Genomic DNA, 27,372 nt, shown 5'->3' with positions numbered 1-27,372 from the left:
CAGAACGCTTGCTTCTGAGCCCGGCGCATGAGGTCATCTGACTGCAGGCCTTTCGGGAGGTCGTAGTCGCATGGCTAAGATGTTATCGTTCGTATTCACCTCTCTCTCTCTGTCTTTTTCCTTACGCCACAGGTGTCGTACTCTGCCACTCAAATAGCCCTCTGGGGTGGTTTGAGTGAGCGGCTACACTCTCATTGATCTGTGCACTCAGTGTTGAACCCGTAAACTTGGTTGAACCCTTTTCTCATTTCAGTTTTAATGACAATTGTCAAAAACAAATTCAGCATTGTCAAAACCATGAAAGCTAATAAAAAGGCATATTTGATTGATTGAACCCAATTCAAGCAGGTTTAATATATCTGGGCGATTCACTCTGAGGGCACAAATCAGGAGGACACAACTCAAGACTCCACACCTGGGATCTTCGGAGCTCCTCTCTTGTCCACTCTGTCCTGTCTGTCCCACTGTCCCTGTCCTCATCCTCTGCATGCTGTGTGTGTTTGTTGGTGTGTGTCCCCGTGGACAGAAAAGATATAGGTCCAGGGCTAGAGAACTGCTAAAGAACGGCTGCAATGAGCTGCTCCGTCCAGACATCCTCAGCGCCATTTGCCAGTCCAGCGCGCAGTGTAAGGTAATCATCCATTGGCCCAGTAGACCTCACCTCGTAAAGTCCTCAAAATGTCCACTCCATGCCAGTTTTCCCAATTCTCACTCCCTCCAGTTGTCTTCCCAGCTCAGCCCTCGCTAACTGTACCTGTGGAAACCCATGCTGAACTCCCAATGGCCAGTGACTAGAATACCTCACCTCTGTCTGCCCCACATTCCACTCACACCCCTGCTTCATAAACACTCCTGAATCCTCACTGATCTCTGAACCCAAGCTACCCAGCTTATCCCAAGTTATAATTCCTCTGCCTATAACCCACATCACAAGTACAAACTGAACTGTCTAGAAATACGTTTTACGTCAAATTATGAACACAGTCAATAGATTTATTTTCATTTATTTTAGTTGAAATTCTAAATCCAAATGATAATTAAAAAAATACTACCATTATTAATCTCTAGCTGTACTACTCATGTTCAATATGTATCCACACCAGATTTATCATCAGCAGGACATAGTGTAGAAACAGACAAGCTGATCAGGACATAGTGTAGAAACAGACAAGCTGATCAGGACATAGTGTAGAAACAGACAAGCTGATCAGGACATAGTGTAGAAACAGACAAGCTGATCAGGACATAGTGTAGAAACAGACAAGCTGATCAGGACATAGTGTAGAAACAGACAAGCTGATCAGGACATAGTGTAGAAGCAGACAATCTGATCAGGACATAGTGTAGAAACAGACAAGCTGATCAGGACATAGTGTAGAAACAGACAAGCTGATCAGGACATAGTGTAGAAACAGACAAGCTGATCAGGACATAGTGTAGAAACAGACAAGCTGATCAGGACATAGTGTAGAAACAGACAAGCTGATCAGGACATAGTGTAGAAACAGACAAGCTGATCAGCACATCAAACGTCAGCAGGAGAAAATCATCCATGAGAAAATGACAGACTGTACCCTAACAGACTATCGGTAACACGTATCCCTTGTCTCTGTTTTCGTTCTCAAACTGTGTGTTTGTGGAACTCTCTTTCCACATTTCAGTTTGTTACCTGTTTCCGTAAAGCATGTACCAACCTCTGCATGGTGTCTTCCTATTGCATTCATTCATTACATTGACATGTGCTGTAGTTGTTTCACAGAATCACCATTTCTTTGAAAATACATTTTATTTGATCAAGAATGGATAAAGGCATGTAAAATAAACTCATATAGCCTACTGAAAATCAATATGCAAAGCACATAGATAATCTATAGGTCATTTAAACACTGCTAATAATATATACATTTATTCTTATTTGCCAGTAATGTCTCCTGTGTGAGTGTCTAACTCTGGTGTCCTGCCCCCATCACCACAGTGGAAGTACAGGGCACAGTATGAGCGTGCTAAGAACAAGTTCACCTCCATCCTGGAGACTCCTGAGCATGAGAGCCACAAACGCAGCAAAGCCATATTAGACGTGAGTTCACTTGGCCACACAACATTGAATTAAAGATACTTTTTGTTGAAATTGTTGTCACTGTTTCTCTCTTATAATAAATAATAAAATAATATAAATAAATGTATGCTTTCCTTACTGTTGTGTATTTATCTACATAACACTATATGTGAATAATTTAGACTTGCACCATTTTCTCATCACTTTTTCCAGAATGTCTACAAGATGGAGTATAACAAGAACAAGGCTAAGGGCTACACCCTGGGCCATGATACTCCACACAGTGCACACATGAAGAAGGTCAAGGAGATCACCAGCGTGGTATGTACTCTACACTCTCAAAATTGCCGCTTTCCTTCCCTCTCACAACTGGACCTCTAAGATGGAGGCAGGTACAGTCATAGCCCTGGTACTGTATGTGAGTGTGTTTTTATCTCCTTTGTCACTCAGCTGAAGTACAAGGAGATGTATGAGAGGAGCAAGGCCCAGATCAACATGGACCCTGAATCCTTTGAAATCCGCGCTGCCAAGGAAGCCTACAAGAACATCAGCAATGTGAGTCTCTCTCTGCTAGTACTCCTCTTTTCCTTGTATCCATTTACTTCTGAAAGCCACTTCTGAATGTATCAATGAATGAATGAATAATCAATGAATGAATGAATACATTTTTAAAAAATGTGGCTTGTTAAGGACAGGCATTATACCTGATGTGTTCTACCCCACTTGAATGGTTGCTTGAGACAGGCCCTTCACTCACTCACTGTTCTGTTCCTGTCTGATTTGTCTCCTTCCAGCTGGACTACAGGAAGAAGTACCAGGCCACCAAAAACAAGTGGATCTGGACTGTCGACAGACCTGACTTTGTCCACGCTGCCAAAGCCAATTTCCAGCAGAGTGATGTGAGTGATGCACTACAGACATTTGTTTGTTTGTTTGGATGTATTTTAGCCCACAATGGGGCTAATCGTCAAAGAGTCCATGAAGTACAAATCTAGACAATAGCGACGTACATGACTTACACACATAACACCATCCCAGGTTTCTATACTGACACCTTGTATCTTTGACATGGCACCTCTGGTCAAACCCCTATTGTGTATCTGGATGTCCTCAGATTGAATACAAGTATGACAAGGAGATGATGAAGGGTTGTGTGATGTCCATCGTGGACGACAAGTTAGCCATCCTGGCAAAGAAGAATGCTGATTTCAGCAATGTGAGTAGTTGTTCCTTTACCTGCCACCCATCAATCAAAAGAAAGTTATTCTATTCGGTTCTATCCGATTCTTATTCTATTCTGACACATGACATTTTAATCTTAAGAAAAAAAGAACCTGTGTTAATTGTTGTGATTTGTTCTGTCCACCAGGTGAAATACAGAGAGAAGTTTGAGAAGGCAAAAGGCCAGTATAAGATTGTTCTGGACACTCCTGCTAACCTTCATGCCAAGTCAGTGCGCATTCTGGCGTCTGAGGTAAGAAGCAAAACACATCAAACACATGATAACTACAGATACTTACTATGTAATGTTTATTACTGCCAGTGATTGGCTGTCTTTACTAACCTACAGTATAGTTATCATAGCTAGATCGTAAACGTCCTAATGTAGCCCTTATCTTATAGGTGAACAAGGAATTTGTTACTAACTATTTCAAGAACACTTGTTTTGATGAACGAAGCTACTGTACACTATGTTAGTTTTGTTTGTACGACACCCAATCAGATTCCTGTCTGACACTCGTTGTTTGTTTTCTTTCTTTCCTCAGAGCAAATACAAACTGGCCAGCAAGATGGAGCATCAGACCAGCAAATTCAACACTCTGCCCACCACCCGCGATACCATCCACGCCAAGGACATGGGCAAACTGGTCAGCGAGGTCAGTCCCTACTCTCCATATCAGCTGTTTAGTTGGAGCTGGTATACAGGCTTGAACCTCCATTTCCAGATTTCTCACACAGAGTGAATGAGACTTCCCAAGACTATACAGTCCTGAGCCATTTGTTACCTTTGACGTTTTTGTCTCCGTCATTTTGTCCACAGAAACAGTACAAGCAGAAGTTTGAGAAGGAGAAGGGCAAGTCCAAGTACAACAACATGAGTGTGCCTCCCGATGTGCAGCACGCCATGGACGTAGCCAAGAATCAGAGCAATGTATGTGCACTAACCATCCTCTCCTAGAAAAATACATCGCTATATCTCCTATATTAAAGACATTCAACTGTTCATGCTTGCTTGATATAATTGATCGTTATTAATCAAGTATTCATTTTTACATCAGCAGTTGTCACAAAGTGTTTTCACAAGAAGCATGGCTTTTATGTTTTTCACTCTCTATGTCATGCCTTTAATATCAGTCTTTCAATGTGGTGGATTGACTCTTTCCTCTCTCTATCTGTAGTTTGCCTACAAGCAGGGCGCTAAGGCCAAGCTCAACTACACCTCTGTGGCTATGCGCCCAGACATCATGAAGGCTACCCAGGCCTCCAAGCTCACTAGCAATGTGAGTGTTCAATACACAGTGAATAGCCTACACAGTGGTGAAGACTGTTAGCCTGTTTGGCGAAATTGTGTATTTGTTTACCTTTCTGAGTTGAATATGCATGTTTGCACTTTCAGCATGACAACATCACAAGGCATCAAGTCAAATCACCACAGTCTGTGCTGAGCTGTTACTCACTGATGGTTTGTGTATTGTGTCTGGTAGATTGGCTACCGTGACAAAGCTCGTCAGGAGGCTGCCCATGGAGGCTCACTCACCCACCGTCCAGACATCGCTCTGGCTACTGCAGTGTCCAAGCTGACCAGCCAGGTACGGTCAACACCAAACCCTGGGACATGGTCCAATGGGCTGCAACTTCCTGTCTGGGTCTTGCGACTTCCTTTTTCCTATTGAATGACTCACTGATTGGTTGATTTCTGGTAGCATCTGTTGGGGCTCCTCTGCTTCCATAATTCATTTGTGTTATAATTCTATAATATCTGCCAATATTCTTGATTGTTATAGTTTTTCCTCCATTTTCTTGTTTAGATTTTTCCTCCAGTCTTTTTTGTTTTGTGTTTTGTTTCCTTATACCTGTAGCTATCTTCTTTTTCTCTCTCCCATCGCAAGCTTTTACAAACACAGACATGCATTCTGCCCTACCAAGCAAAAAGGCAGTAACTGCTCATAGCGTGGAGAAAAATTTGAAAAATGGCTTTAATATACCTTGGTTTCACAGTAACGTTATGCAGTTATGGCTAACATGACCCCCATTTTCTCCAAAACACAATACAATAGAGGCAGGATACTTGTCCACATGATTAAGCATGTATTTAATGTAGCAAAAATGGCATTAACTAATTTTCGACCAAATGAGCAGTTACTGTCTTTTTGCTTGGTAGGGCAGCATAGTGATGCAATAACTATTTTCCTAAAAGTCAACAGAAAATATTGTTTTCTATTGCTTTTTTCCTTTTTATTTTTCCTTTTCTCCCTCAGTTGAATCAACGTCTTAAATGATCAATGTCAGAAAAGCCGGGACATCTGGTTAGTCAATGTCTCTGTTTCCTCTGGAATGGCCCCTACAGTGATAGCATGTCATAGGGTTATTGTTGCTGCATCGTTCACAGAATTGTCTCTGTGCCATGAAGACTGTAAATCCTGTACCAAAGCTTCTATCTAAAGTATCTTATTCCCAACTCTTCTATAGTATAGACAACACTGAACACTAGGAGGCAGAGTTGACAATTTGATTGTGTTGCCAGAAGTTCTGTCATTGCTTTTTCATTTGGAACATGATTATAATTAGACAGATTTTTTTCTCATTTCTATTGGATTTACACACTCTTCATTCCTCTCTCTCCCTCTTTCTCGCTCTCCCGGACTTTTTGTCAGCTGGTTCCTCTACAGATTAGGAATCTATCTCAGACTCTCAGCAATGGGATCCCAGCATCGCTTTCTCCCTCATTTTCTATTTCTGACTACCATACATACTGTTCCAACAGTATATGAAGTCAACGTTCTGTTTGTACAGTTGCTTCTTCTTACTGTTGTCTTAATTGCCTTCTGAGGTTAGTTGGCTCATTGAAAGTAAGAAAGAATGCTTATTTATTCATTTGTTATACTCACCAGATACATTACATCAAATTAATCCTAGAAGGCAAACTATGATTTTTGACTTCAGTTGGTTATGCTGTTTAACAAGGGCTACTAAAACAGTACAGTAAGGAGTTACCTAGATTTAGAAATTCTGAATTTGGATCCCTCTAAAATCATTGAACAAGCCATGAGCCCTTTTTATATTATGTGACCGAATACTGTATTTCTCTCCTCATTAATCTTACTCTTGCTTTGTTTTTCTTGGCTTACCTGCCTCACAGATGCAATTAGATTGAGACTAACACACACACTGCCATATGATATCCCTCCAGGTGCAGTACAAGGCCAAGTTTGACAAGGAGAAGGGGCTCAGGCCAAAGTATGACATGAAGGAGAGTGTGATTTACAAGACTCAGAAGGATGCACACAAGCTGGCTAGTGAGGTACGTGTTCCACTCTCCCAAGTAGGTGTAGTACTCTTTTAATATGATACATTTGCGTACGGGCTAAGATCTCTTTACTCACAGGTCTTTATCAAATATATACAAAGCAACCGGGACCAAGCAGTTCATGAGAAATGCTATATAAAACTGTATAATAATATATCTATATATATATTATGACACTATATTATAATAATATATCCATATAATAGCTCTCTATAATACGATGATGTTCTTCTGTCCGTCTTCTCATCTCACAGGTGAAGTACAAGGGTGACCTGAAGAAGATGCACACGCCTGTAACCGACATGGCAGAGTCACTGTCCATGCAGCACAACCTGAGCACCAGCAAGCTGTCTAGTGACGTAAGACAATCTGCACATAACCCTATGTACTCCCAATACCACCGTCTTCCTACCCGGTAGTGTCATCACCATCATCCCTTCTGCATAACCACCGCCTTCTCAACAACCAACCACCTCACCACCACAACCCTCCAAAAAAGTCATTCTATATAATTAGGCTTTCCCTAGCTCTCTCTCAGCAGGCAAATCTGGTTGAAATAACTTCATTACGATCAGTTTACAACCAGAAGAAGTTGGAATGTGGTTGTAATGACGTCATTTCAACCACTTTGGTCCTGCTGTGTATATACTGTATAAGATATAGTAAAACACAGATCTGTAGTATCAGAATTTTTGCATCATACTCTTTTACCCATAATCCTCAAGGACATCATCTGGTAGTGACCCTGACCCTTCTCACCTTTGACCTCTAAACTTCCTGTACTAGCACCTGCTGTAACCTTCTCCATCTCTTTTTTCATCCATCTATAGTCTTAGTGTTTACTTTTTCACACGGTCTCTAGCATGTTATCATGTGCTGGATCATTCTTTTTATCGTTTTTATTAAAAACATGACTTAGTATATCATAACTTCGTCTTCTAGAACTCTCTGCCTTCTCTTTTCTAATTGTTCTTCATTGCATTCTTTTCATCCCTTTTTATTCACATTCCTTAACTTTTTTTATAAAACATTCTTCTTTAAAATAATATATATTTTTAAATGGGTGGCATTGAGGGAGCTAACGGCAGTGGCTATTTATCCCCACATTGTTGTACTGAGCTGCTTTACTGGGCATTGATTCCCTCTTAGTACCAGTACAAGAAGAAACATGAGGACAGTAAGGGTCACTACCTCATGATCGCTGACACACCAGAACAGCTCCATCACAAGGAGGCTTCAGAACTACAGAGTCACGTAAGTGGCCGATGACTGGGACGACCTATGAACCTGTCCACTGACATCACCGGGTTTTAACTTCCTATGTTTGAGATGGCAACTTTCAGTTTGAAAATCATCTTTCCAATATTCCATTTCAAAATCGAATCCAATTTTATTTGTCGTACGCGCCGAATACAACAGGTGTAGACCTTACAGTGAAATGCTTCATCCTGTGACTTGTGAATCTAAATTCTCCCAGGCTTCTTCTCCAACATGTAAAATCATTAAATAGTGGAACACAATGAAACAGAGTTAGTGTTTGTATTGTTTACTTGTCAGAGCTTTGTGGACTTGTAAAAACAGTTTTACTGGAAGCGTTGGTTGACCTGTGTGTTATTATGTAAGTCCTTTTTTAATTAATCCATAAAATCTCCCACTCGTCACTCCATCATTAAACCTGAGAGGTTTATATTGCAATCATTATAAATTGGTTCCCATGCTCCCATTTTAAGTGGAGTCATTTTTCTCTCTAGAACTCTTAAATGGACACGATATCTGGACCAGAGTTCACTACATTGAAACAGACCAGTCACAAACCCTGTCAGTTTGTGCTCTGAAAACACCTTGTTAAACTGTTATGATGTTATAACAACAGCAGTTGGTATCGTTTAGGCCTCAAGGATAACACTAAATGGCCTATTTATTTATATTTATTGAATAAAGTAAGTCAACTTTATTCAATAAATTAAGAGCCTATGACATTGTGAATATATTTGTCTGACCCCTGTGTGTCCATCCACAGGTGAAGTACAAGGAGAAATATGAGAAGGCTAAAGGAAAGGCCATGCTGGACTTCGAGACCCCCACCTATGTGACGGCTAAGGAGGCTCAGCACATGCAGAGCGCGGTAAATACACATGATATAGTTTCAACCCAATATCTAATTGTTTCATACAATAACACTTCTACTTTGCAGTCTGGCGTTTCGCTGATGCTCCAAAGAGAACATGCATAAAATAATCTGTTTTTGTCTGTCATTGTGTTGGATCTTCTGTTTTATTTGGAAATTCTGTAGACTTGTCTGTCCTTCAAAAGTGTAACTACAATGTCTATGAAATGTGATTTTTCCAATGTGTAATTTGATGTGAAAGTTAAGCGCTGGGACTAGGGCTTATGGTAGTCTTGCGTGACACTGACACATGATGTTGTGTAAGTACAGAAAGTAAAATATTCCTCTTATGATCCAGGGTTAAGGCATGGTACTGAATGTCTGTCTGGTGATCATGTCTCCCTGCTAGTGCACAGACAGACTGACACAAAAAAGGAATCTTACCGGACTGCGTAGATACTTTTTTTTTTATATGGATATTTTTTTACACCAGTGACTGCTGAAAACCTGGGTCCATACATAAAAGTTCAGTATTACACATGTATAAACATAAAGGTTTGAAACATTTTAATATCTGTACAAAAAACATTACACACACCAGAGGCATACTGTCGTCATACGTAGAGCAGTACACCACTGAGTTGTTCTCAGGAAGAGCAGTAAGACTGAGGTGAGGCTTGCATTGTGACGAGACTTGCATGTATCTCAGCTGTGTCTGTCACTTGTCTTATCTTTGCGGCGAATAGAAAGACTATCATAAGGAATATGAGGAGTCCATAAAGGGAAAGAACCTCTCAGGCTTGGAGGTCACCCCTGCCATGTTACATGTCAGACACGCCACCAAAATAGCCAGCGAGGTAACGAACAGACGTCGACTCCCTTTTGTACCCCTCCTCCTCCTCCTCCTCCTCCTCCTCCTCCACCCACCTCTAATAATCATACTAAGACCACCATAACCCTCCTTCTTTTAATCCCACATGTGTGACTTTTTCTCCTCAAGAAATTGTCACACCCAGGTTAGTTGTGGTTAGCTTGCATGGTTCACCACCCAACGATAATACACTACTATTACTATTACATGTATTACACCCTTCCTTTTTCATAGTACCATAGTTGTGCTGCGTGACTGTTTTAGTTATAGACTTTGTTTTATTGCCATGTCTGCACTATTAGTGTTATGTCTGAACTGTCATCTATGTTGACATTGTGACCTTTGTAGTTCCCACCCATTCCCTCAAAACAACTGTCTTCATTTGTCTGGTTTTTCTGTCTGGTTTGGCTTTTGAAATAACCCTGTTTCCTGTGTTTGTTCTACACGATGCCCTAATGAAATGTAGGCATGAGTACTTTTGGCAAAAAGCCTCATGAACAAACTGTCTTTTACCAAATGTCCTGTGGGTATTTTTTGTCTTATTGTTCCATCTGATAAAATTTGATTTTTGTTTTATCAGGCTGCTTACCAAACTCACCAATGTCTTTCCAATGTCCAATTTAATGTCTATTGGTCAAAATACGTATTGTATAAAAATAAATGATAATGTCCGACTTGGCAAGTCAATATTTGTCTATACATGTCATCCAAAACCACAACTGGTTTGTCATAATTTGAAGGGGAGACTTGGTGACTTTGAGATCTATGGGGGAGCGGTATTACCTGCCAGGTGAGCATGTACTGTACCGTATACTGTCTGTGTTGCCCTGCCTGTGTTGCCCTGCCTGTCTCTCTGCAGTCTCTCTGTTCTTCCTTCCACCCTGTAGAAAGAGTACAGGAGGGATCTAGAGGAGGGGGTGAAGGGTAAAGGGCTAACTGTTTTTGAGGAAACTCCGGAGCTTTTGAGAGCAAGGAATGCTACTGCTATCCTGAGTCAGGTAGGACTGCTACAGATGGAACAGTCTTCTTCTCCCATCTCTCTCCCACCCCCCCCTTCCCCTTCCTCTGCTTCCTTCTCCTCCTCCTCTTCCTGTTTCATCACCTGGCTAACCAGGCAGCTGATTGGTTTTTTTCTTGATGCAGGATGACATCACTAATGTGTTTACAACGCAGTTGTTGAGCTAGTAGTGTCATTCCCCCAACCTAGTCCCAGATCTGTTTGTGCTGTCGTGCCAACTCCAATGGTGACATTGACCATAGGAGTTTGCAAGACAGTACAAACAGATCTGGGACCAGGCTAGTAGTTCCCCAGGTTAACCAGATAATATGGTATCTGAAACAACCTACACTACCTCACTGAGATTCACACTAAACCTTGTTCTGTCTTTCAGCTCTGAGTGGACCCTTCCTGTCTCCCTTCCTCGTAGCTTGATTTACCCCATTTACTTGTTGGTTTGTTTGTGCTAACCTGTTTTAACTTTTGCCATTTTTGGTTTTGCAGCCCCTAAACAAATGAGTAGGCATCCCTTTCCTTCCTAGTATAATATCCAATCGTTATATTTGAATACTCTAATAAAGAATTGTTTGACTTAACTGTGTGTAATGTGGCTGTTTGCAGAAAGAGTACAAGAAGACATTGGAGACAGAGATAAAGGGCAAAGGAATGTTGGCTTTGGCCACAGACACGCCAGACTTCATGAGGGCTAAGAATGCTACAGACATCCTCAGCCAGGTCAGTGGGGCTGGGTACTTGGACCAAGCCATCCTTTTTTTGTGATATGTGCATTAAGTCCGTTCATTGTTTTTTGTAATATGTGCACTAAGCATTATTTTCAGCATTGTACATTATTGCAATCTTCTTTTAGATAACTACCAGAGAAGGACTTTTTTTTGGAACCTAGAAGATATTTCATATTGTGCAACTGTCTTAGTTATACTTGGGTTTCTGTATGGCTATTTTACATGTAACAAATGCATATTATAATCATAACCATATCCCAATGTTAATTGCTTTCAATACGGTAATTGTGTACTATACCAAGAATACTGAAAGACCCCTCTCCATCAGTTCATGTAGTTGTTATTTAACAAGGAGTGTGTTTCTGAGCTGCAGTTTGTGCCCCTCTTCAGCAAAAGTACAAGCAGACTGCTGAGGCGGACAGGGCTAGCTACACTAGTGTTATCGACACCCCTGACATCCTCCACGCACAGAATATCAGGAACATGGTCAGCCAGGTAAGAGGAATGCTCCAAATGACTATGGATGTCCACAAACCATGTTAATAAACTCTCCACAAACTATGTAGATTACCTTTGCATTGATATGAGGGATATAGATTGATATGCTTTGAATATATTGACATCAGAGTTGAATGACCATGGTGTTGTGTGACTTCTCTCTCTCTCTCTCTCTGTGTGTGTATTGTGTCCAACAGAAAAAGTACAGGGAGGAGGCTAAGAATACCATGTCTCACTATGTGCCCGTCCTGGACACCCCTGAGTTGATGAGAGTCCGTGAGAACCAGAAGAACTTCAGCACTGTAAGTAGAACCCTTTTAGAACCCTCTGTTTTAGAATCCTCTGTTTGGAACCAAGGCCCAGGTTCCAGATCTCAGGTTCATCATCACCCATGCCAGTCAGTGGCAGCAAGGTGGCTCTCTGTGTGTCTTCGGTGTCTTGTCTTCAAAGTATTACTTACAATACTTTATATACATTTACAATATATGTTCATTGTTTCTTTATGAACATCTGTTGTGTTGTGCTGTCTGAACTAATGAAAACCAGCAGCATACTGTACATTATGTTTATTATGTAATTACCGATTCAGAAAAGCAGGGCTCAAGGCTTTTTGTTGTTTTTGGAAAGAACAGCAGCTAATTACATAGTTGAATCTATATAATTAGAGAATGGCATATTACATAAACAAAAGTGAAGAGGTGATTTTTCTTCAGTGTAGAGTAGACCATGCGGTTTATGCATTTTACTATCGGCAGTAAAAAAGGTATTGCGTTTTTTAATGTTCCACATATTCATTAGAGCGCCATTGTTTTATCATGGTTGTTGCTTTTTTCTCTTTTTGTTTTCTTTTTCTATCTTTTCTTGATTTTCTTTTGTTATTATTGAGAGACATTTTAACTGCACTTGTGCTCTTTTCCCTGTAGCTTCAGTACCAGACAGACCACCTTAAAAACGTTAAGGGCAAAGTGTCATCAATAAAGGACACCCCTGAAATGCTACGTGTTAAAGAGAATACAAAGAATTTCAGCTCGGTATACCTACTGCTACATGAGTATCTTTCAAAAATATTTTTTACCTTTTCTAATAACATATTTTCTCTTATTTTTTTATACCTCCCCTATCTTGCTATTTTTATTTCTTTGCTTAATTTTTTACTCTCTTTTGAACTGAAAGTTAACATTCCCTGATATGCAGCCCTTTTTGATGTAGATAATATAGATATTAACTATGATAGATAGTGCGAGATTAATCCTAGACAAACTTCCCACTGGGCACACACTGGTTGAATCAATGTTGTTTTCACTTCATTTCAACGAAATTACGTTGAACCAACATGGAATAGATGTTGAATTGATGTCTGTGCCCAGGGTTGCTGGATTTTTCCTATAATTAGCAGCTTTAGGTTAATAACAATTTTAGATTTTAAACCTCTGGTTTGTGCAATGCTGAAGTGCCATTATATGGTAATTATTTTACTGTTAGCCAACCGGTGTAATGCTTCTGTCATATGCCATCTAGAAATGTTTTGTGTCAGGCTAATCGTCGCTCACTACTTTTTGCCTCCTCTTACTGTTTAAAGATTCAGTACAAAGAGGATTTAGGAGGAGGAACAGCTCTGTCAGACACCCCAGAGATGGACAGAGTTAAACGCAATCAGACAAACATTAGCACGGTACACTATAGTGTGACCCTGCTTTTCTTCTCCTCTCCTCTCCACCCATCTTCACTCAAGCTACACTTCCATGCCATAGGCTCCATGCTGACCCCCCCACCACCACCACCAACACAGTTCCCAGATTTAAAAAACTAGAAAATATAATGGTTTAATCTCTACGTAATAGCAACCATTTTTAATTTCCACCTTTTCAACACCGTTCTACATAGTTTATACTAATCTCCGAGTTCATTGTCCTACCAGACTGAACAGAAGTCATCAAACAAAACAATAATTCATTACATCTAAGATCTGTAATAAACTAAACCAAATATCAACCTTTCATTCGCTCAGAAGTTTCCTATTCAGCTACAGTTGAAGTCGGAAGTTTACATACACTTAGGTTGGAGTCATTAAAACTTGTTTTTCAACCACTCCACATATTTCTTGTTAACAAACTATAGTTTTGGAAAGTCGGTTAGGACATCTACTTTGTGCATGACACAAGTCATTTTTCCAACAATTGTTTACAGACAGATTATTTCACTGATAATTCCCTGTATCACAATTCCAGTGGGTCAGAAGATTACATACACTAAGTTGACTGTGCCTTTAAACAGCTTGGAAAATTCCAGAAAATTATGTCATGGCTTTAGACGGTTCTGATAGGCTAATTGACATCATTTGAGTCAATTGGAGGTGTACATGTGGATGTTTTTCAAGGCCTACCTTCAAACTCAGTGCCTCTTTGCTTGTCATCATGGGAAAATCAAAAGAAATCAGCCAAGACCTCAGAAAAAAATGTGTAGACCTCCACAGGTCTGGTTCATCCTTGGGAGCAATTTCCAAACACCTGAAGGTACCATGTTAATCTGTACAAACAATAGTACGCAAGTATAAAAACCATGGGACCACGCAGCCATCATACCGCTCAGGAAGGAGACGCGTTCTGTCTCCTAGAGATTAATGTACTTTGGTGCGAAAAGTGCAAATCAATCCCAGAACAACAGCAAAGGACCTTGTGAAGATGCTGGAGGAAACAGGTACAAAAGTATCTATATCCACAGTAAAACGAGTCCTATATTGGCATAACCTGAAAGGCTGCTCAGCAAGGAAGAGGCCACTGCTCCAAAACCGCCATAAAAAAGACAGACTACGGTTTGCAACTGCACATGGGGACAAAGATCGTACTTTTTGGAGAAATGTCCTCTGGTCTGATGAAACAAAAATAGAACTGTTTGGCCATAATGACCATCATTATGTTTGGAAGAAAAGGGGGGAGGCTTGCAAGCCGAAGAACGCCATCCCAACCGTGAAGCACGGGGGTGACAGCTTCATGTTGTGGGGGTGCTTTGCTGCAGGAGGGACTGATGCACTTCACAAAATAGATTGCATGATTAGGAAGGAACATTATGTGGATATATTGAAGCAACATCTCAAGACATCAGTCAGGAAGTTAAAGCTTGGTTGCAAATGGGTCTTCCAAATGGACAATGACCCCAAGCATACTTCCAAAGTTGTGGCAAAATGGCTTAAGGACAACAAAGTCAGGTATTGGAGTGGCCATCACAAAGCCCTGACCTCAATCCTATAGAAAATGTGTGGGCAGAACTGAAAAAGCATGTGCAAGCAAGGAAGCAACAAACCTGACTCAGTTACACCAGCTCTGTCAGGAGGAATGGGCCAAAATTCACCCAACTTATTGTGGGAAGCTTGTGGAAGGCTACCCGAAACGTTTGACCCAAGTTAAACAATTTAAAGGCAATGCTACCAAATACTAATTGAGTGTATGTAAACTTCTGACCCTCTGGGAATGTGATGAAAGAAATAAAAGCTGAAATAAATCATTCTCTCTACTATTATTCTGACATTTCACATTCTTAAAATAAAGTGGTGATCCTAACTGACCTAAGACAGGGAATTTTTACTAGGATTAAACATCAGGAATTGTGAAAAACTGAGTTTAAATGTTTTTGGCTGTGGTGTATGTAAACTTCCGACTTCAACTGTACATTGTTTATTCTGTTATAAACTGTATATGCTGTAAACTTAACTGCTGTTAACAATCATTGTAAATGTCATGACTGTTTTACCTACATGTGAGCATTCTTGTGCTTTACGCCAGCTGTATTGTCACTGTTTCAGTGAGGTCTTTGCTGCTGTATGTATGTACAGTATGTGTGGGCTTTATATCTGTCTTGCTTTGTCTCTGTGTTCCTCATGGAACCACTATGGTAGATAAAGTACAAGGACTCGTTGGGTCAGGGAACAGCCGTCTCAGACCTACCTGAGGTGAAGAGGGTTCGTGAGATGCAGAAGAACATCAGCTCGGTATTAGAGTTCATATTTAGCCCCGCTTAATTTCCCAACCAACAAACTCCCAAAAAACTCATACCTTCTCTGTTGTATGACCCCTAACTGACCTCAAATAATGCCCCCTAAACTATCAGTGGTTATTCTCCTGACCTTTGACTTCTGTGTGCTAAGATGAAGCCTAGCGCTTCATACCTGAATACAAAATAATGTAACTTCCTTCTTCCTCCAAACTAAAGGCCCAGATAGAACCATCCCCTTTTAGTTTTCTTGTTTTTCAATCTGTTTGTGTCCCACCAGACAAACAAACTGCATTTAGATTTTTCATCTCCATTTTTTATTTATAATAATTTCATCAAACATTTTTGTTTTCTTCTCAGTTTCTTTACTGAAGTGCTGTGAGATTTCAGAACAGTAGTTTAACTATAACCCAAACCTTTGCATGTATTTTATACCGGCCATCATAAGTTTACAATATCCTTTGTTTGTATTTAAGTGGGCGATCAACCCTATTTCTGACTGGTTGTCCCTGTGTTACTGTTTAAAGATTCAGTACAAAGAGGATTTGGGAGGAGGAACAGCTCTGTCAGACACCCCAGAGATGGACAGAGTTAAACGCAATCAGACAAACATTAGCACGGTACACTATAGTGTGACCCTGCTTTTCTTCTCCTCTCCTCTCCACCCATCTTCACTCAAGCTACACTTCCATGCCATAGGCTCCATGCTGACCCCCCCCCCCCCCCACCACCAACACAGTTCCCAGATTTAAAAAACTAGAAAATATAATGGTTTAATCTCTACATAATAGCAACCATTTTTAATTTCCACCTTTTCAACACCGTTCTACATAGTTTATACTAATCTCCGAGTTCATTGTCCCAGCAGACTCAACAGAAGTCATCAAACAAAACAATAATTCATTACATCTAAGATCTGTAATAAACTAAACCAAATATCGACCTTTCATTCGCTCAGAAGTTTCCTATTCAGCTACATTGTGTATAGTGTTATAAACTGTATATGCTGTAAACTTAACTGCTGTTAAAAATCATGACTGTTTTACCTACATGTGAGCATTCTTGTGCTTTACGCCAGCTGTATTGTCACTGTTTCAGTGAGGTCTTTGCTGCTGTATGTATGTACAGTATGTGTGGGCTTTATATCTGTCTTGCTTTGTCTCTGTGTTCCTCATGGAACCACTATGGTAGATAAAGTACAAGGACTCGTTGGGTCAGGGAACAGCCGTCTCAGACCTACCTGAGGTGAAGAGGGTTCGTGAGATGCAGAAGAACATCAGCTCGGTATTAGAGTTCATATTTAGCCCCGCTTAATTTCCCAACCAACAAACTCCCAAAAAACTCATACCTTCTCTGTCATATGACCCCTAACTGACCTCAAATAATGCCCCCTAAACTATCAGTGGTTATTCTCCTGACCTTTGACTTCTGTGTGCTAAGATGAAGCCTAGCGCTTCCTACCTGAATACAAAATAATGTAACTTCCTTCTTCCTCCAAACTAAAGGCCCAGATAGAACCATCCCCTTTTAGGTTTCTTGTTTTTCAATCTGTTTGTGTCCCACCAGACAAACAAACTGCATTTAGATTTTTCATCTCCATTTTTTATTTATAATAATTTCATCAAACATTTTTGTTTTCTTCTCAGTTTCTTTACTGAAGTGCTGTGAGATTTCAGAACAGTAGTTTAACTATAACCCAAACCTTTGCATGTATTTTATACCGGCCATCATAAGTTTACAATATCCTTTGTTTGTATTTAAGTGGGCGATCAACCCTATTTCTGACTGGTTGTCCCTGTGTTACTGTTTAAAGATTCAGTACAAAGAGGATTTGGGAGGAGGAACAGCTCTGTCAGACACCCCAGAGATGGACAGAGTTAAACGCAATCAGACAAACATTAGCACGGTACACTATAGTGTGACCCTGCTTTTCTTCTCCTCTCCTCTCCACCCATCTTCACTCAAGCTACACTTCCATGCCATAGGCTCCATGCTGACCCCCCCCCCCCCACCACCAACACAGTTCCCAGATTTAAAAAACTAGAAAATATAATGGTTTAATCTCTACATAATAGCAACCATTTTTAATTTCCACCTTTTCAACACCGTTCTACATAGTTTATACTAATCTCCGAGTTCATTGTCCCAGCAGACTCAACAGAAGTCATCAAACAAAACAATAATTCATTACATCTAAGATCTGTAATAAACTAAATCAAATATCAACCTTTCATTCGCTCAGAAGTTTCCTATTCAGCTACATTGTTTATAGTGTTATAAACTGTATATGCTGTAAACTTAACTGCTGTTAACAATCATTGTAAATGTCATGACTGTTTAACCTACATGTGAGCATTCTTGTGCTTTACGCCAGCTGTATTGTCACTGTTTCAGTGAGGTCTTTGCTGCTGTATGTATGTACAGTATGTGTGGGCTTTATATCTGTCTTGCTTTGTCTCTGTGTTCCTCATGGAACCACTATGGTAGATAAAGTACAAGGACTCGTTGGGTCAGGGAACAGCCGTCTCAGACCTACCTGAGGTGAAGAGGGTTCGTGAGATGCAGAAGAACATCAGCTCGGTATTCAAGTTTCTATCTAGCCCCGCTTAATTTCCCAACCAACAAACTCCCAAAAAACTCATACCTTCTCTGTTGTATGACCCCTAACTGACCTCAAATAATGCCCCCTAAACTATCAGTGGTTATTCTCCTGACCTTTGACTTCTGTGTGCTAAGATGAAGCCTAGTGCTTCCTACCTGAATACAAAATAACATAACTTCCTTTTTCCTCCAAACTAAAGACCCAAATAGAATCATCCCCTTATAATTTTATTGTTTTTCAATCTGTTTTTGTCCTACCTGACAAATTGCTCTTAAGAGTTTTCTTCTTCATTTTTGTTTCTATTAATTTCATCATATTTTTAAAAAATCTTTTGATTTTATTTCTTCTCAGTTTCTTTACTGACGTGCTGTGAAATTTCAGAACAGTAGTTTAACTATAACCCAAACCTTTGCATGCATTTGATGGCGGCCCTCATAAGTTTACAATATCCTTTGTTATTATTTGAATGGGCGATCAACCCTCTTCCTGACTGGTTGTCCTCGTGTTACTGTTTAAAGATTCAGTACAAAGAGGATTTGGGAAGAGGGACAGCTCTGTCAGACACCCCAGAGATGGAGAGAGTTAAACGCAATCAGCAACACATTAGCACGGTACATAGTATTATAATGTGATCCACCTCCCTACCTTCCATCTACCATCCATATACTCCTGTCTGTCCTGCTCCTGTTATTCAAGGCCCTGTAGAACTCCAACCCCTCTTTAATTCCCCTGTCCAACCCTTTCCAATCTCACCCCACCTCAAAACTGTTATCTGTGAAAGATACCCTATTAAACAATCCTTTGTCACCATCTCATCAAACCTATCATGTAGTCATAATACTAATGTAGCTCGTTCCAGTTAAACATATATTTTTCCCAAAAATGAAGCAAGTAGATGATTTTACAATGTCAAGTTCTCTGGTAACATGAATCTATGTCTGAACAATATATTGGTGGAGGAACCCCTCTCTGTGATTACATGTTTCTATCCAAGAGGTGAGGCCCAAAATACTGTTGCTTAAGTTGTTGCTGTGTCCTGTGTGTTCATTCTAGCTTTATTCCTCTGTAGCTGCTCTTGTCCTTGTGCTATTAATAGTTCAATGTCATTTGTAGCTGCTGTCTGTCTCTGGCTTACGGTTGCTCTCTGTGTGTATGTCCATTGTGACGTCTCCTCTATTCTGCATGGGACCCGTGCTGCTGATCTGATTTGTAGATAAAGTACAAGGACTCGTTGGGGCAGGGCACAGCCGTCTCAGACCTACCAGAGGTGAAGAGGGTCCGTGAGATGCAGAAGAACATCAGCTCGGTACTAGAGGAAACCATTGAACCCACCAACACGTGTTTCTCACTGGGTTTAGTTGACATTTGAGCATGACCCTCCCTCACCTGACCATCCCTCATCTCCTTAAACCGTGTTCTTTATCTGCTGACCCCTGACCCCTCATCATCAACCCTCATATACTCCTTTTATCTTCCTGCATCAGCGATGCCCATCGGTTCAGGCTGGAGCTCCCTGAGCTACAGCCCCTGTCTTCAACAATCAAAAATTCTAATATAACACATCCGTCCTTCTCCCTCCTATATGTCCATCCACCTTCCAACATCAGTAAATCACCTTTGACTCTCCCTTAATTCCAATCTCAGCCAAAAACACCCTCTACGATGTGGCTCCCTCACGTTCTGAGTGTTTTGCTTTTCCATTTTTCCCTTTCCATAACCTTTTTTCCACAAAGTTTTTATCTCCTCTCCACAGCAGTGTTCTAAACCTGTTAGTTTTGTGTTATTATATCTCCTGTTTTAGTGTGGCAACTAACATCCTTGCCATGCTGTGGAGGCTGCAGATGTTTAGTGTGTGTGTGTTGGGTTGTGTGATTGCTGTGTGTGTTGTTGCAGTGTGTCTTACTGTCCCCTGGGGGGCAATGTGTTTCTGTCCTGTAGGTGTTGTATAAGGACAGTTCTGCTAAAGGAACACCCCAAGTGTTCACTCCAGAGATGGAGAGAGCGAAGCGGAACCAAGAACAGATTAGCTCGGTACACCAGCCATCCTCCATGACCTGTGTGCCCCTTTAAAACCCACATTAACCCTCTCTAACTCCTTCTTATTCTGGCTTTAGTTAACCATATTAATCCCATCTACAGTAGTCAACATCTACTCTCCTCATCTATTTTAATACCACCCACCAGCTGTGATGTGTTGTCAATATTATCATCGCTAACCCTCTCCCTTGTTGAAACTAGTCAACTTTCTCCTGTTCCCCTGACTTTCTCCCACTCCCATCACCCCCATTAAGGATTGGAAAACACACTCCTAACCCCCTTATGAATTGGGACACACCTTCTTAATCCACACCCACTCTGAATGTTTGAATCTCCCTGCTAATATCATCTGTCAGAGGTCCCAATAATAAGCCCTTCTCAGCGTGGGCCGATCTGTTAACTCTGGTGCTCATGTTGTTCCTCTGCTGTCCTCTCTGCCATCCCACAGGTTTTGTACTCTGACAGCTTCCGTAAGCAGGTCCAGGGCAAGGCTGCCTTTGTGTTGGACACACCTGAGATGAGACGGGTCAAGGAGACTCAACGCAACATTTCTGGAGTTAGTCTGGTTTTTCTAGATGTTATTAAGCTTGTAAAGAGTCATTTATATGTAATAACTGATGCCAGACAAAAATGTATCACTTTCATAATTCGTTCCAATGTTAAACCACACCACTTAAGTTGAACTAGGCTTTCCACTTAGTCCTTTATTAAAATGAAATAACACATGCCATACTAAGTTGATTACTCATTCCCTACCGATGTAAAACCATTCCAGGTGAAATACCACCAGGAATTTGAAAGGACTAAGGGCAGCTTCACTCCCACTACCTCTGACCCTGTCATGGACCGCGTGAAGAAGAACACCCAGGAGTTCAGCGACATCAACTACCGTGGCATCCAGAGACGCGTGGTCGAGATGGAGAAGAGACGCGTCGTGGAGCACGAACAGGAGACTGTCACTGGTACCCAATAAAACACACCCACACCCACTGTAGTGCTGTGAATAAATCCCAAACCGTGCTACAGCCAGTGGTGGAAAGTACAAATACTTTCAAATACTACTTAAGTCGTTTTTTGGAGTGTCTATTTTTGACAACTTAATTTTACTCCACTACATACCTAAATAAAATAATGTACTTTTTACTCCATACATTTTCCTGACACCCAAAAGTACTCGTTACATGTTGAATGCTTAGCAGGACAGGAAAATGGTCCAATTCACGCACTTATCAAGAGAACATCCCTGGTCATCCCTACTGCCTCTGACCTGGAGGACTCACTAAACACAAACGTTTCATTTGTAAATTGGGTTGGAGTGTGCCCCTATCCAAAAACGAAACTAAAAAGGGGCTGTCTTGTTTACTTAATATAAGGAATTTTGAATAATTTATACTTTTACTTTTGTACATAAGTATATTTGAGCAATTACATTTACTTTTGATATTTAAGTATATTTAAAAATAAATACTTATTGACTTTTACTACATTTACATTTACATTTAAGTCATTTAGCAGACGCTCTTATCCAGAGCGACTTACAAATTGGTGCATTTACCTTATGATATCCAGTGGAACAACCACTTTACAATAGTGCATCTAAATCTTTTAAGGGGGGGGGTAGAAGGATTACTTTATCCTATCCCAGGTATTCCTTGAAGAGGTGGGGTTTCAGGTGTCTCCGGAAGGTGGTGATTGACTCCGCTGTCCTGGCGTCGTGAGGGAGCTTGTTCCACCATTGGGGTGCCAGAGCAGCGAACAGTTTTGACTGGGCTGAGCGGGAACTGTGCTTCCTCAGAGGTAGGGGGGCCAGCAGGCCAGAGGTGGATGAACGCAGTGCCCTTGTTTGGGTGTAGGGCCTGATCAGAGCCTGAAGGTATGGAGGTGCCGTTCCCTTCACAGCTCCGTAGGCAATCACCATGGTCTTGTAGCGGATGCGAGCTTCAACTGGAAGCCAGTGGAGAGAGCGGAGGAGCGGGGTGACGTGAGAGAACTTGGGAAGGTTGAACACCAGACGGGCTGCGGCGTGAATGTGTCATTACTTTTACTTAAGTATGACAATTGGGTACTTTTTCCAACGCTGGCTACAGCACGCTTGACATTTAAAGGTAAATCCCAACTGAATCTTACCTAAAATCAATGCGATAACGTTGCCTTTAAAAACCACATTATCTAGAAGCGCGGTCGGATTGAATCCAGGCCTAGATGTACGATGTACTTCTTAACGCAGAATGGGTCAGAATACGTACACGGACAATGAAGAAAATTGCAGGTATTGGAAACCCCAGCAGACCATTATAACCTCTCTGTCTGTTCACCCTCAGATCTACGTGTGTGGCGCACCAATCCCGGCTCTGTGTTTGACTATGACCCTGCTGAGGACAACATCCAGTCCCGGAGTCTGCACATGATGTCAGGTGAGAGACGCCTGAGCATGACATGATTTACATTACAGGAAATCATATAAATTGAAGAATTCTGAATTAGTTAGTAACAGCCAAAATAATGGAAACACCAGCTAAGTGTCTTAATAGGTCGTTGGGCCACCACGAGGAGCCAGAACGGCTTCAATGCGCCTTGGCATAGATTCTACAACTGTGTTGAACTCTGTCAGGAGGAATGAACAATTCCATAATTTGGTGTTTTGTTGATGGTGGTGGAAAACGCTATCTCAACTGCCACTCCAGAATCTCCCATAAGTGTTCAATTGGGTTGAGATCTTGTGACTGAGACGGCCATGGCATGTGGTTTACTCGTTTTCATGCTCATCAAACCATTCAGTGACCACGTGTGCCCTGTGGATGGGGGCATGTCATCCACACCCATCAGGATAGAAATGATTAATCATAGGTTGAAGGTGATCACTCAGAATGGCTGTGTATTTACTGCCGTTTACCTTGCCTGCCCGCTAATAGCGTTTCAATCGGGTGACGTCACTCGCTCTGAGACCTGAAGAACGATGCTTCGTGGGGTGTCAGTTGTTGATGTGTGCAGAGGTTGTTGTCCCGACACCACACTGCTAGGTCTCTGACCTCCTCTCTGTAGGCGGTATCGTCACCGATCAGGCCTACCACCGTCGTGTCGTCAGCAAACTTGATGATGGTGTTGGAGTTATGCTTAGCCACGCAGCCGTGAGTGAACAGGGAGTACAGGAGAGTACTAAGCACACACCCCTGAGGGGCCCCCGTGTTGTTGCCTACCCTCAACGCCTGGGGCCGGCCCGTCAGGAAGTCCAGGATACAGTTGCAGAGGGAGGTGTTCAGTCCCTGGGTCCCCAGGTTTGTGATGAGCTTGGAGGGGACTGGCACGCTGCCGGCCAATTACGTGCTGGGGACTATGGAACCCTCATTTACTCATGTGTTTCCATTATGTTGCCAGTTACCTGTAGCTTAAAATACAAAAATGATTCAACCCTTGACATTCCTTATCTGACAGTCCAAGCCCAGCGACGCAGCAAGGAGCACTCCCGCTCTACCAGTGCTATGAGTGGTGTTGGCGATGAGAAGTCTGAGGTGTCTGAGGACCCAGGACACCACATGTCGCTGTACAGCAACGGCTTCACTCTCCCCTCTATGGGTAGGTCTACTGTAGTAGGTCCTCCTCTGCTCACTCACAACCAAGTTCAGATATCACACCACCAAACCACTTTGGACCACTTGAAGTTTGAAGTGTCCACATGGATTTAAGACCTATATATTCAAACCTCATCAATACTTTGTATAGTCAGGACCCTGTGCCCACTCCTCTTTGGTAGAAGTATCCATAACTAACCCTCATCCTAACTTTGACGGCTGACTTGACTAATGTCTTTCTTATCTCCTGCAGGCTACACACACACCAAGACCGTGGAGCTGCAGCAGAGGTCTTCCTCTGTAGCCACCCAGCAGACCACCGTGTCCTCTGTCCCCTCCCACCCCTCCACCACCGGGGTGAGTACTGTACCCATGTACCACGCTCACAGGAAAAAGGTCATTACCATGGCAATCAGTCCTCAGTTTATTGGCTGCTGATGCTAACTGTGAAACAGAATGATACATTTTATTGCCTCCGCGTTGGGAAGGGAGAGGCCAGAAAAACAAGGAGGCCTGTGTTGGGAGTTTTTGGCTAAATCCGTTTGGTGGGATGTTGTGCACTACTTTGTTCAAAAAAAAAATAATGATTTCAGTAAACCATCCGCTGCTTTCTTTATCAGCTACCATGACTAAAATACATTTCTGGTCCCTTTCAGAAAACGGTGCGTGCCATGTATGACTACTCCTCTGCCGACAGTGACGAGGTGTCCTTTAAGGACGGTGATGTCATCGTAAACGTGCAGGCCATCGATGAAGGTTGGATGTACGGCACCGTGCAGCGCTCAGGCAAGACTGGCATGCTGCCGGCCAATTACGTTGAGGTTATCTAAAGACAAGGCCCGCCCATCCCCCAATCCTTCCTCCAGAGTGTGCGCGACATCCACTGGGCTCCCTGATTGGCCCCTACCTGCGGCTGAATCTGTCACTTCGTAAACCTTTTGTGTAGACTAGTGCTTATATTAGATTTTAGTAACTATTATTAGTCTACTATAGTATATTGTCTAAATGAAATTGTTGACGTCCATTTCATTATCCCCTGTGGATGACGTAGAAATAAACATACATATATATACACACTACTGTCGAATGTTCAACCTCTTCCAAGACCTTGTTTCGCAATAACAATGATATGACAAAATCCCATTGTGTAAATTGCAGGCAAATGTATTTATCAGTTAACTTTAAAGCTTTAAGAATATTTTACTTTCACACAAGAGATGGGCTACATGCAATTCAAACTTTCCTGTGATATAAAAGTGAACGTACGGAGAGAATAAAGTTGTATTGTCACCTACGTCTACAAGGGGTTGATGAAAGAAAAGAATACTAAGATGTGTAACCTTACCGAGACATCAGCCATTGCATCAATGATCTAACCTTAAACCAGGGGTCTGTTCAGGATGTAACATTACAGAAAGTTCAGATAGAAATGTATTGTGTAGAACAGTTTGTTTATCAGAGAATAGGGAACCGTGTCAGCTCTATTCACTGTATTTCCATCTACAAGGTTCAGAGCGTTTCACACCCCAGTTTGAGGAGTTGTGCGTTCTGAAGTTGTAAAAGCGGAGCCTCTTCCCTCCTGAAGGCTGGCCACTAGTTGCATGTGTGTTTTGTTTCTTCCAATTACCTAGGTCTAGGGGTCAAGGAAGTCATACCTTTAATCAGTAGCTAATAAAGCACACCACGCTCTGCACTAGTGCCGTCTTGTGTTCCTATTTCTGTACCTTGTTGCCTCTTCACTTTGATTTAGCTACATTACATACATTACCTGCAGTTCAAAATGCAGAACCGGAGAACACGTTAGCAGTGAAACCGACGTCAGTGTGCTAGCTTAGCAGTAAAGCGTCCTCGGAGTACAACTCAGGATAACCTGTCCATTACACAAAAGAAGGGCCCCAGGTTCAAGCTTCGTCAACACACTTTATCGCCCTCCTTGACAACGTACAGTGAGGGAAAAAAGTATTTGATCCCCTGCTGATTTTGTACGTTTGCCCACTGACAAAGAAATGATCAGTCTATAATTGTAATGGTGGGTTTATTTGAACAGTGAGAGACAGAATAACAACAACAACAAAAAACGCATGTCATAAATTGATTTGCATTTTAATGAGGGAAATAAGTATTTGACCCCCTCTCAATCAAAGATTTCTGTCTCCCAGGTGTCTTTTATACAGGTAACGAGCTGAGATTAGGAGCACACTCTTAAAGGGAGTGCTCCTAATCTCAGCTCAGTGCAAACCGGGTGGCCAACTACAAGAAACGTCTGACCTCTGTGATTGCCAACAAGGGTTTTGCCACCAAGTACTAAGTCATGTTTTGCAGAGGGGTCAAATACTTATTTCCCTCATTAAAATGCAAATCAATTTATAACATTTTTGACATGCGTCTTTCTGGATTTTTGTTGTTATTCTGTCTCTCACTGTTCAAATAAACCTACCATTAAAATTATAGACTGATCCTTTCTTTGTCAGTGGGCAAACATACAAAATCAGCAGGGGATCAAATACTTTTTTCCCTCACTGTACCAACTAGTTGCACTATAGAAGAGGTTCCAATTCGCTAGCACCATTGGCAACAGGCAGCTGTATCACATCAGGCCGTGATTGGGAGTCCCATAGGGTGGCGCACAATTGGCCCAGTGTCGTCCTGGTTTGGCCGTCATTGTAAATAAGAATTTGTTCTTAACTGACTTGCCTAGTTAAATAAAAAAATTAAAGTTAGCTGTGGCGTGAGCTTCTGAACATTCTTATTGTCATTACAGCAACTTGCTTATTGATTCAAGGTATATCAATAATAATTTTGATATTGACACAACCTGACAAGATAAAATCAAGTGAAGATGAGCCAGTAACGTTTTTATAGACCCCCCCCAAAAAACACAGAACAAAAATATAAACTCAATAACTTTTTTGTCCCATTTTTCATTACCTTAATTTAAAGATCCCAGCTGCTGAGGAGTATTTCTGTAATAAAGCCCTTTTGTGGGGAAAAACTCATTCTGAATGGCTGGGCCTGTGCCAAGTTAGCTTCCTGGTCCTGCTGTTGCACATATGTGCTAACATATCACCAAGTAGGCTGTGTTTTCTACTGTGAATGGTCAACAACGACAGCACCACTAGAAAAACAGCAGATTTCTATTTTCCCTGCCCTGGCTAAGCAGCTTCCATGTGTACCTCCGCCTGGATAGCCCCCCGCCTAGCTCCATTGAAAATTAATGGGCCACTCCACCCCCCGCTGCTCGTCTGGAAAGCCCTTAAGAGTCATCAATTCAAAATCAGAACAGAAATATGTTGCCCACCTACTGTAAGCGTAAAAATAGACCATTAGTGTTTCCATCCCCCTATACATCCAAAATAACACTTGGTGATACACCCTCA

At 41.6% G+C, this 27,372-nt stretch overlaps 1 protein-coding gene across 16 annotated transcripts in view; it reads left to right on the top strand.

Moving 5' to 3' along the window:
* neb (nebulin) overlaps positions 1–25,691 on the top strand; it is a 79,647-nt gene extending 53,956 nt beyond the window's left edge. For 2 of the 16 annotated variants that reach the window (XM_045707827.2, XM_045707823.2), the window contains 36 exons: positions 527–631; positions 1,976–2,077; positions 2,270–2,377; positions 2,507–2,611; positions 2,851–2,955; positions 3,171–3,272; positions 3,426–3,530; positions 3,823–3,933; positions 4,098–4,208; positions 4,456–4,557; positions 4,762–4,866; positions 6,468–6,578; positions 6,839–6,943; positions 7,734–7,838; positions 8,605–8,709; positions 9,438–9,548; positions 10,450–10,560; positions 11,181–11,294; positions 11,693–11,797; positions 11,998–12,102; positions 12,724–12,831; positions 13,380–13,472; positions 15,693–15,785; positions 16,315–16,407; positions 16,979–17,071; positions 17,601–17,693; positions 18,275–18,367; positions 18,908–19,000; positions 19,603–19,695; positions 20,328–20,420; positions 20,875–20,982; positions 21,202–21,388; positions 22,748–22,840; positions 23,859–23,999; positions 24,249–24,352; positions 24,652–25,691. In XM_045707827.2, the coding sequence (XP_045563783.2) occupies positions 527–631; positions 1,976–2,077; positions 2,270–2,377; positions 2,507–2,611; positions 2,851–2,955; positions 3,171–3,272; positions 3,426–3,530; positions 3,823–3,933; positions 4,098–4,208; positions 4,456–4,557; positions 4,762–4,866; positions 6,468–6,578; positions 6,839–6,943; positions 7,734–7,838; positions 8,605–8,709; positions 9,438–9,548; positions 10,450–10,560; positions 11,181–11,294; positions 11,693–11,797; positions 11,998–12,102; positions 12,724–12,831; positions 13,380–13,472; positions 15,693–15,785; positions 16,315–16,407; positions 16,979–17,071; positions 17,601–17,693; positions 18,275–18,367; positions 18,908–19,000; positions 19,603–19,695; positions 20,328–20,420; positions 20,875–20,982; positions 21,202–21,388; positions 22,748–22,840; positions 23,859–23,999; positions 24,249–24,352; positions 24,652–24,825 (3,885 nt within the window). In that variant the 3' untranslated portion in view covers positions 24,826–25,691. The remainder of the gene's footprint in view (positions 1–526; positions 632–1,975; positions 2,078–2,269; positions 2,378–2,506; positions 2,612–2,850; positions 2,956–3,170; positions 3,273–3,425; positions 3,531–3,822; positions 3,934–4,097; positions 4,209–4,455; positions 4,558–4,761; positions 4,867–6,467; positions 6,579–6,838; positions 6,944–7,733; positions 7,839–8,604; positions 8,710–9,437; positions 9,549–10,449; positions 10,561–11,180; positions 11,295–11,692; positions 11,798–11,997; positions 12,103–12,723; positions 12,832–13,379; positions 13,473–15,692; positions 15,786–16,314; positions 16,408–16,978; positions 17,072–17,600; positions 17,694–18,274; positions 18,368–18,907; positions 19,001–19,602; positions 19,696–20,327; positions 20,421–20,874; positions 20,983–21,201; positions 21,389–22,747; positions 22,841–23,858; positions 24,000–24,248; positions 24,353–24,651) is intronic. The other 14 variants (XM_082969002.1, XM_082969005.1, XM_082969003.1 and 11 more) reach the window with 14 other exon arrangements.
* Positions 25,692–27,372: the final 1,681 nt, after the last annotated feature.

This window comes from Salmo salar, chromosome 25 (assembly GCF_965601325.2).
Source record: "Salmo salar chromosome 25, fSalSal1, whole genome shotgun sequence".
NCBI lineage: Eukaryota > Metazoa > Chordata > Actinopteri > Salmoniformes > Salmonidae > Salmo > Salmo salar.
Note: the sequence above shows the minus strand (reverse complement) of the source record. Positions and strands in the feature narration are given on the sequence as shown.